This window comes from Henckelia pumila, chromosome 2 (genome assembly GCF_033568475.1).
Source record: "Henckelia pumila isolate YLH828 chromosome 2, ASM3356847v2, whole genome shotgun sequence".
Lineage (NCBI taxonomy): Eukaryota > Viridiplantae > Streptophyta > Magnoliopsida > Lamiales > Gesneriaceae > Henckelia > Henckelia pumila.
In genome coordinates, this window is record NC_133121.1 from 14,866,197 (window position 1) to 14,877,243 (window position 11,047).

Below are 11,047 nucleotides of genomic sequence, written 5' to 3' on the forward strand. Positions count from 1 at the left end.
GATACTTTGATGGACACTCTAGATTTTATCATTGGATTTTCTGGATATGATAACAATCCGACGATGTAAATTAAGAGAAAATCATATGGAAGACCTAGATTGTAGGATTAGATTTCCTGGATAAGATAATAATCCATCATTTTATATTAAAAGAAAAATATGATGGAGGGTCTATATAATGAACATACGCAATAATAATTTATCCAATATCCACGAAAATGAATTCACAAGTTTCCAGCCCTTTATTTCCATTTTCCTCTTCTAGCTCATCTAATGGTGATCTTGATGATCTCATAGATAGTTATGACAAAGAAGAGCAATTGATAGCTCAACAAATTCACAATAACAATATTATCCTATGTGAAAGTGTAAGACATCAAAATGTCAATATTACTCATGGTGGCTCAGTTCCTGGTCGTAGAACAATCTATCGTGATCGAGAAAATGCTGCTCAAAACCTCTTCAACGACTAATTTGCTGAAAATCCAATATATAATGAAGAAAAGTTTCGTCGACAATTTCGAATGTCTCGAAGTTTATTTCTTCTTATTTTAGATGCTGATCAAAATCATGATAGTTCTTTTGTGCAACGAATAAATGCAGCCAGGAAACTAGGCTTAACTACACTTCAAAATGTCACGGATGCATTCCGGATACTAGCATATGCGGCATTACCAGCAGATGCAACTGATGAGTATATCAAAATTGGTGAGTCTACGGCAATTGAATGTGTAAAAAGATTTTGTCATGCTATTGTGGAGATATTTAAATGGCAATATTTAAGATCGCCTACTGCTAATGACATTGCTAGATTACTTCATAATGGAGAGCATCGTGGCTTCCCAAAAATGTTATGTAGCCTAGATTGTATGCACTGGAGGTGAAAAAATTGTCCAACAGCTTGAGCAGGACAATATGCAGGTCGCAGTGAATCTCCAACAATAATTCTTGAAGTGGTAGCGAACTATGATCTTTGGATTTGACATGCATATTTTGGTATGCCCGAATCTAACAATGATATTAATGTGTTAGAGACATCTCATCTTTTTCTCTGACCTTACTAGAGGTATTGCTCCCCCGATGCACTATGTTCTCCAAGGAATAGAATACAATATGGGGTATTATTTATCAGACAATATATACCCAAAACGGTCAACGCTTGTACAAACAATTCATGATCCACGTGCTCCAAAAAAAAAAAGATATTTTGCAACAAAACAAGAAGCATGTAGAAAAGATGTTGAACGTGCATTCGGAGTTCTTCAAAGTCGTTTTGCATGATATAATGACTGCATGCATAATAATGCATATTATGATAGTTGAGGATGAACGAAATCTTGATGCACTGATCGAATATGTGACAAAAGTACCTACTCCGGATATTGAAAAAAAAGAGAATGAAACTAGTCGATTTCAGCAATTTATTGGTCGATATAAAAAAAAATTAGAAATGCGGATGCCCATATCGCCCTTCGAAATGCATTGATTGATCATTTTTGGGAAACATTTTCTAATGCAGAGAATTAATGTCGTTGAATGTGTAAGTGTGTTTTTTTTTACCATGTAACTGTTTGTTTATTGAATAATTATGTTATGCAATATTATTTTTTAAATTTGTTGTTATTTCATTCAATTTAAAAAATGTTATTTAATAAATAATATAAGAATTCATATACTTTTTAATTAAATTTACCAGATTAATTTGTATAATAAAAATAAATTATAAAATATATGTAAAAATAAAAAATATTTTGAAATATTTCTTGGGTGTAGAGATAATTTGGTGAAGACTGTCGGAGATGAAATATTATTTGCATTATATTTAACACAATAATAATAATATAAATGTGTCACTATTTTAATGTCAACCGCTGGAGATAGTATAAGAATGGATCCAAAATACATAAAATTACACCAAAGGATCATTTGATTATATTTACTATAAAAGGTATATATAATATTTCACTAGCTATATAATCAGTGTTATTGAAAGTTGCAAAAGCATGCACGTGTGCAGAAAGAAACACGTACAGCATCATGCAATAAGACACCCAGGCCACCATCGTGAACAATTTAATCTTTCACACTAGAAATTATAAACTAAACCATAGAAGAAGAAGAGATATATTAAATAACCGATCGATCAATGGCGTTTCGGGAAATGATCATCTTCTACCTCTCCCTTTTCGTGTTAATATCCGCTAGTAGTAGTACCGTTCCTTCGGCATACCAAGTTCTCCGGCAGTACGATTTCCCGGCGGGCCTCCTGCCAGAAGGCGCCGTCGGCTACAGCCTCAACTCCGCCACGGGGGAATTCTCGGCTAATCTCAACGGCTCCTGCCGCTTCAAGCTGGAGGATTCGTACGAGCTCAGTTACCAGCCCGTGATTAAGGGGGTGATATCCAGAGGAAGGATCCAGAAGCTCAGCGGCGTGACCGTCAAGGTGGTGGTGATGTGGCTGGGGGTTGTTGGGGTCAACCGGAAGGGCGAAAACCTCGAGTTTTCGGTGGGGATCGCGTCCGCTAATTTCCCGGCGCGGAATTTCGACGAGTGCCCGCAATGTGGATATGGGTTGGGATTGTATTGAAGGCGAGATAATTCGTATTAGCTACTTCTTTCTTCGCGATGAAATTGTAAGGTTTTTTCTTTCTTCCTTAATTATATGCAACATATTTTTCTGATCACTGTGCGGAATAAGAACGTATCATAGTAGAACAACCTGTGTCCTGGTAATTTGGGTTTGGGCTTGGGTTCGGGTTCGGGGGCCGATTCTAACAATTTTTGGTTTGAGTCTAACATTTAAAAGAGGCCTCTAAATCATAATGTGCGTTCATATTCTGTACAAAATGATTACTATAAAAGAACTCGTCTAACAGTTTAGCGCTAACAATATTGATCAAATTGTTAAAAAAAAAATTTCTCAGTTAATAGCATAACCAATTTATTCAATCTTTTCACATAATATAACATCGTTTATTGAGGATATGTTTTGAAAAGCTTTAAATTTGATAAATTTTGTTTTGCACCTATAACTATAAAAAAATATAGTCAACGAGATTTTATAAGCAATGTGAGTATTTGAGAAATATTCATCAATTTTTTTTCCAAGTAATTCACTATATCCATTGTCGGTTTTGTTTCTCTTGGTAATGAGAACTTCAAGAATGTCAACTCCGAGAATAAATCGTGTTCATTAATATCAGAACAACAGTCAGAAAATATGTTATTATATTGGTCCAATTACATTAATATATAATAAAATTAGGAAATAAAAAGGTTTTTTTATTTTTATTGGGCACGAAAAAAATAATTTATATTTGAAAAAAAATTATCAAGAGACATAGAAATAATAAATTCATAAATAAATTTATCAAAAAGCCCAAAAATAATAAAAAAAATTTATATTAGGCAGTAGACAAAAAAAAAATAATTTCTTGAGATATGAATGAAAAAAGCCTAAAAATAATTAATTTATATTAGATCAATTTACACTTTTATATAATAATTTTTTTTTCAAAATTATGAGTCCCGAAAAAAAATGGGCCCGAGTCGGACGACTCTTCGACCTCCAAATAAGAACGGCTCTGGGTGACACTATCTTAACGAATGAGAAGGGTGGTCGATGAGGCTATTTACAATTTTTAAAAAACAATATTTTTTATATTAATGATACTTTTTTATGAGTGAGTTTAGATCGAGATCGTCTGATAGAAATGATCGACTTGTGAAGCCGTGTATGGATCGAAAATGGAATTATAGAACTCTTGTTTTGTGTTAAATTAAAATGAAAACAGTTAGCAGAATTACGAGGTCTATGAATCAATTTGCTTCGAAAATTGTTTTAAAGTGCCAAAGTGGTCTTAAAAAAATTAGAATTATTTTGTGTTATGGGCGGTTAAAAAAAAGAAAAATGAAGTGAAAATAAAAGGTTATATTACCAATTTATGTAACACCATTTTGAACGAGGATATATATTATCGACACATTCATGTTTTTGGGCCAAAACAATAATGGGCTCAATTGTCTGGGCCCAAGTATATTCATTGAGAGTTGGAACTGGAGTGGGCTTAATTATCCCGGGCGAATAACTGTTTGGGAAACTTAGAAGTCGGGCTCGTTCTCCCAAAAAAAATAATAATACACATAACTCTCTAATTAAATTTATTTTGGTCAGGGATTTTTTTAAGCATGATGCCCATAGTCAAATTCTTCCAATCCAGATTTTAAATTAAATGTTTAGGCAGTGTTTGAAAACTCTAAAAATAAGTAATTATAAATTTTTTATTTATAATTATTTTTAATAAAAATATTATAATCAATTATTTTTAGAATTTGCAAATATTCATTAAAATACGAGAAATACGTTATCAAAATTAATTCAAAATAGACGATTGAGGTATTATTTAAAGAGCGGCAAAGATTCGCGGCCACCAAAAGATGCATAATATAATTAATTAGTGTTCTCTAAAGAATTGAGGCACGAACTGTAGCTATACGTTGTTGATTTGATGTGGTCTGACCGAAAATTGCACATTATATATATATATATATATATATATATATATATATATATATAGTTTTATGTAATGAGAATAAAATAATAATCACCGCTTGTGCAAGAAACAATTATTTTAACATGTAGGGTTTAGTACATGCTGCCTGCGGGTATTATTTTGCGCCAACAACAATTGTTTGACTTATTAACTTATTAAGTTTGTAAATTCTAAAAATAATTGTTATAGATTTCTTCTTAATAAATCTGTAAGAAAAAAAATTATAAATATTTAATTTTTTAGAGGTTATAAACATCGTCTAAATTTGATTTAAAAAATGATCTTCTTTGAATCGGTTAAGTAGATGTCACCCACAGGATAATGCCCTGTGGGTGGCGTGGTGGATTTTGATTGTTTAAAATCAGTGGGGCCTTACATGGGACCCACTGATTTTGACCAATCATGGGATTACACATCGCCGCAGGGTAGTACCCTGCGGGTGACATGAACAAAACCCTTTGAATCATTATGTCTCTATGCAATTACGTTAATTAGCTTAAACATATGTATGTCTTTAGGGGCACGCATAAGTCATTCTTTGGCTAAATATATTAATATAGGTGTCTTTAACACCGAGCCAAACAAAAGGTTGTTTTCCGCGTATCAATAATTTATATATTATATTATATTATATCAATGTTGCGTTAACTCTAACTACAAAATGATTAAAATAATTTAAACTCAAAAAGAATGAATTAAAACAACTGAAGTTTGAATGATGTCAAACATGGCTGAAAGACATATGTGAAGAAAAAAAATATTTAGTGAACACTTTTAATTAATTTTTCCACGAATGATGAGGATTAAACTAACAAATTTGACGAGATTTTGCGGCCCCAACTTATTTATAACCGTGAGACAAAACGCTACATTCATCACCAACTCAAGAGATGAAAATCTAATGACTCGTGGTTTCTCGTATTAGCAATATTAACATCGTTAACCATTAGATATTTACATTTGATGTACTGTTTTTAGGTTGATTAAAATAAGGGTTTTTTAAAAAAAAATTAATAAAATAAGGGTTACGTATTGACCGGAGTGAGAGAAATAAAATATATATTAATATATAATAAATTAAATGTTTTCTAATGAATAGACGCACCAAATGTAGCTAATTATATGTTGTTGAATTTATGGGGTCTGACTAAAAATTCTACATTAATTGATTACATTATTTACATATATAATATAATTTTATGTAAATTAAAATAGTCGTTGCTTGTGCAAGAAACAAGTATGTTCACAATTCAAGGCCGGCTCCAAGGGGAAGGCGGTCTAGGCAGTTGCTTAGGGTTTTTTCTTGGCAGGGGTCTCAAAAACAAATTTTTTTAAAAAATTTGTAAGTATTTTTTTTATATTTAAAATATTATGTGAGTCTATTTATTTTGTTTAAAATTCGAAATCGTTGTCAATTTTTTATATTTTTTTTCATCATTTCTTTAGTAAAAAAATTATCTTTTTATTTAAACAAAAATCTATTTTTTCGTTAAATTAATCATCTTAGATGAGTTAGGGTATTCAAATTAGGCTAATCATCTTTTGTTTATTTATTGAATTAGATGAGATTTATTTTTGTCTATTTTTGTACCGCAATTGATTTTTTTTATTGATTTAATTTTGATTTATTTTTGTCTATTTTTGTACCGCAATTGATTTTTTTTATTGATTTAATTTTTAATCTCGATAAACTAAATTCTTGTAATTTTTTTATTCGACAGTGAAAATTATTTTTACTTAATTAGATTATAACTATTCCTTGTTTATGCTACTATTTAAATTATAATATATTTTTTTGTCAGATTTGTTGTGACTAAAATATATTATTTATACTTTCTTAATTTGGAGATTCTTATAACTATTCTTATTCATCTCTGACTCATTAAATTTGAGTATTTATTGAGTTCTTTTTTTTTTTTGTTTTAGTTTTATTTTTTTATATTTTGATTCAATTGTTGTTTATGTCATTATATTTAGTTACAAAAAGTAAAACATTTGATTTTTAGATGATGAAATGATTGTATTGATATTTAATTAAAAAATATTATATAGTTCTATCCCCTGAATATTTGCCTAGAGCCTCTAATATTCTGGAGACGGCTTCACATGATTTGCTTCCAACACAAATACAATATTAATATGATGAGGCAATTGGCAATTGCAATTCCTTAAAACGACGACGATGACTTGACTTATTAAAATTGACTGCAAATCATATGAATCAGCTAATTAAACTTATCTTCTTTGTTAATTATGTAATTAGCTTAAACAAATGTATGTCTTTACTAGCACGCATACTGCATATGCATTGCTTCTGAATAAGTCATTCTTTGGCTAGCTAGCTAGGTTATAATGAATATTAATACAAATATTAATTTATAGGTGTCTCTAACACCCAGTCAAAAGGTCCATTTCCGCGTATCAAATTCTTGAATTAATACTCCATCTTTATATATATATATATATATATATATATATATATATATATAGTAATGCTGATATATATAGATGCAATGGATGTCCCAAAATATAAAAATAAATTCAATCCAGTCTATTGTGATTATAGAACACTATAATTGATTGTTATTTTTGGTGGAATGTTTTTTTTTTTTTTTGTGATGAAATAATTGTCTTTGCTGGATAGAACGGTGATGTGCAAACATGACTAGGAAGATTAACAATTGTGATAATTGGAAAATATTATAATATAAAAATATTGTGATGGTGCTTTCCACGGATTAAGAAAAATCGTCACAATTTTTGCTACAATTTAATAAAACATCTTCGCAATTGCGATGATTTTAAATTGAACTGTCGCACAATATTCCTACGGTTTAATAGAGCATCGCAAACCGTGCAAAACCATCCCAAATCAGGTTTTGTGATGGTTTTTCCGTTACGAAAAGCCTATGCTTTTTTGTAGTGAGAAAATAAAAAATTACCAGATCATCTTTAATTTTTAAAATTTCAAGATAATATTTGATGAACATAATTATTGATTTTAAAAATAATATTTGATGTAAAACATAATTATTACTAGACCTGGCCACGGGCTGGGTCCGGGCCAGCAAAATACCAACCTTTAATCGGCCCGTCCGTGGCCAGTTCCGGTCCGAGTCATGGAACCGGTGGTCCAGGTCCGGTTAACCGTCGGTTCCGAATCCAGATCGATCCTTATCTTTTTAAAAAAAAAAAAGATTTTGCCAGTGTTTTAAAAACCGGGCCGGACCGGCTGGTTCGACCAGTTCGACCGGGAACCGGTCACTGGTCCGTTCCGAAATACCCCTAAAAACCGTTTTAACGGTTCAACCGCTCAGAACCGGTCAAAACCGGTCGAACCGGCTAAGATCCGGCCAAGAACCGGTCCCATGAACCGGCCTGAAAACCGGTTGAACCGGTTTTCGAATTTTTTTTATTTTTTTAAAATTGTTTTTTTTAATTTTAAAATCTTAATTTAATATTTTATTATATATTTACTCATGATTATTTGAAATTTGTACTTCGTTAAAAATATTATTTTTCTATTATTATATTTTTTTAATTAATTAATTTATTTTTAAAAATATAGTATATATAACTATAATTAATATTTTGAATATATTTATATAGTTATTTATTTTTTAAACTATGATAAAGATATTTTTGTTTATTTATATACATCTTTTAGATTTTTAAAATTTAAAAGATATTATTAATTATATTATATTATATAAACGGTTTTTCTGTCCGACCGTCCGGTTAAAACGGTCGAACCGGTTGGACCGTTTTTTTAAGGTAGACCGGTTCGATCACCGGTCCGATTATGAAAACATTGGATTTTGCATAATTGAACTTATAAAAAATCTTAAAAAATATTTCATTATCTCAACAAAAAATCTATTACATTTATGATTCATTTATTCAATACAAAATAAATAATATTTTAATTTTCAAAAGATTTATTACATTTTATCATATTCAAGCACACTCACACGGATTGCATTATATTACGTATATATAAAAAATGAACTTACCCACCGGATCGACGAGTATGACACCTGTAAACCATAACCAAACCGTCTAATGATCGGTCTGGTCACGGTTCCGAATCAAATCCGTTGACCCGATTAGCCGATCCGTTGACCACGATCCGGATCTGGGTTAGACCCCGGCCCTTGGGCAGGTCTAATTAGTTTGGGCCTTTTACTTGAAGATTGTAGATCCTTAGCATCGGAACTGTCATTTTGTTCTTTATCTTTTGTTTATAGATCAGCAAACCAAGCGACTCATAGTTTAGCTAGATCGGCTGGTTCCTTGTCTGATCGGGTTAAACAGGTTCTTAACCTGTCTTCAAATGTAATTTCTTCCTTTGATTATATGCTATTTCCTTTCGAAAAAAAAACTAAAAACTGTTGGTGAAGAAAGTTCGAGGACAAATGGCGCAAAATAAAGTGTATTAAATTATTAATAGTGAGGAATTGTCACTTTGCGAGACCAGTGAATTTGTCAATGGCAACCACTAATACTAAATTTCATAATTATTTTGGCTTATTTGAAGAACCCAACACGTGGACGCATAATAAGCTGTTATTGGTCAAGTGTCCTTTTCAAATACCTAAAAAAAATCCCCAATTTTGCTTTCCTAATTCTACTTTGCACCGGCGGCCGAGTGTGTATGATTTTGTTGGCCAAAACTATTTGTTGCTTTTTGGTGGTTGCTTGGCGCTTCAAGAATCACCAAATTAAGGAGTCCATATTTCATTTTATTTATTTGTTCAACTTCTTTTGGGTGAAGGAATTGTAAGGTTTACGGAATATTTATTTTTTAAAATTTGACATAATTAATATCTAAATATCTCATAGTTGATACAAATATTATTTTACATTACTAAAAATGCCAAAGGATGCTAATTAATAAGAATAAAAAATATAAATAATTTAACATGTACTTGGAATCATAGACTTAATTGGAGTAAGTCAAGAATTAAGAAACATATATAATACTGTGGTTCAATTTTATCTATTTTTACCACCTCTTGTGATTACTCTTTGGGTGTATCTCGATTTAGTCCCTCCCTACTTTATTATCAAACAATCTTTTTTATTCTTCGTGGTAATATTCTAGAAACGAAATAATACGACATAATTCTTCATTTTTTTTTACAATAAAGAGTGAGATCTCAAACACAATGAAATCTCGAGCTCGGGATCCATTTATCACTACTATTTAACAAACCTCGGGTCACTATTTGACACGTTTTATGTCATTTTTGAACCGAGAAGTTTCTAGTACATGTAACAATTAAATCAACCCTTTTTCGTTTTGCGTTATATTTGCCATTTATATCCAAGAGACATATACGATAAATTATTTTTGACACGGAACAAATTTGTACAGGTCAAGTTCGGTCGAATTCTGAATGCTTTGCAAATTAAACCGCCAATATCTATCGTATCTGGTTCTGTAATTTGTAGTATATGTATATGTGAAGATTAAATAAAATTTAAGATGATAATAAGTAATAAACGACAACAATATTGTACTATCATATTATGATAAATAAAATTGGGCATATATTGTAAACATATATATATCTTTACATTTTATTCCCTTTTTCACATTTCATGCGAACCAAACAAGGACTAGTCTCTGTATTTGTAATCCACCACCAGAACCAGAAGCAGAGCTCGCACTCTCTCCAGTAGTTAAAAAGATGGCTCATTAATTAATCTCCGATTCACTTTCGTCTGGTTTTGTCCTTGATAAGCGTCGCGCGCAACTCCGCCGCGTCCACCTCCTTGGCCTGGTTCTCGGGTCGGTAATATCCGGTCACCGGGTCGGGCACCCATGAGATCTTGCTCGGTTCCTCGGATCCTTTCTTCAACATCACGTGTGCGCTCGCCCCGCTGTTGGAGACGCCGGTACCCTGCGACGCCGCCGCAGCGTATCCCCTCCTGTGATTCACCAAGACACATTCAACAATCTTTAACTCAAAATCATCACGCACAAGCATACATACATATATATATATATATATAATAGAAAAAGGATTTACCAGGAGATTGCAGGTGAGATTTTGTTGGTGACGAAAGCAGAGACATTCTTAGCGGTGGAGAAATAGCGAGCCATTTTGAGATTCAGTTCAATTAAATTTCTGAACGAATATGGAGAATGAATCTCTGTTATTTCCAGGTATGATATGATATTGGAGTGTTTGAGGGAGGAGGCGGCCATATTTATAGGAGAACAAAATTCAAATATTTTTTAATAATTAATAATAATAATAATAATAATAATAATAATAATAATGGGCCGGGTCAAAATAGGGTTCTTGTGAGACGCGAGAAGGCAAATTGATCGAGCAGGTGTCAATGGAGCTGTCGTTTGTTGTACGTAAGTACAAAATTGGGTACTTACAATGCATGTTCCGATTTCAATAATCTCCAACATAATTAAGCTGCTCTTTCACCATATATAAATAACACGTATTACGTTTATGGATTTGATATATCAT

At 31.6% G+C, this 11,047-nt stretch overlaps 2 protein-coding genes across 2 annotated transcripts; one reads left to right on the forward strand and one right to left on the reverse strand.

Annotated features, from left to right (window-relative positions):
- The first annotated feature begins 2,146 nt into the window (after positions 1–2,146).
- Positions 2,147–2,587, forward strand: LOC140877260 (uncharacterized protein At5g01610-like). Its single transcript, XM_073280801.1, has one exon. The coding sequence runs from the start codon at positions 2,147–2,149 to the stop codon at positions 2,585–2,587; it is 441 nt and encodes a 146-aa protein (XP_073136902.1).
- A 7,468-nt stretch (positions 2,588–10,055) lies between these two features.
- On the reverse strand, positions 10,056–10,743 carry LOC140882099 (protein SENESCENCE-ASSOCIATED GENE 21, mitochondrial-like). Its single transcript, XM_073287853.1, has 2 exons — positions 10,589–10,743; positions 10,056–10,487 (listed from the first exon to the last, which is right to left on the reverse strand). The coding sequence occupies exons 1-2, from the start codon at positions 10,660–10,662 to the stop codon at positions 10,271–10,273; spliced, it is 291 nt and encodes a 96-aa protein (XP_073143954.1). The 5' UTR covers positions 10,663–10,743; the 3' UTR covers positions 10,056–10,270.
- Between the last annotated feature and the right edge of the window lie 304 nt (positions 10,744–11,047).

What these genes read in the sequence shown, in the direction of transcription:
- LOC140877260 (XM_073280801.1), top strand. Translation starts at nt 2,147, where the DNA reads ATGGCGTTTCGGGAAATGATCATCTTCTACCTCTCCCTTTTCGTGTTA.
- LOC140882099 (XM_073287853.1), bottom strand. Translation starts at nt 10,662, where the DNA reads ATGGCTCGCTATTTCTCCACCGCTAAGAATGTCTCTGCTTTCGTCACC. An exon ending in ATCTCACCTGCAATCTCCTG is followed by an intron (nt 10,488 to 10,588) that starts GTAAATCCTTTT and finishes GGTGAATCACAG; the next exon opens with GAGGGGATACGCTGCGGCGG.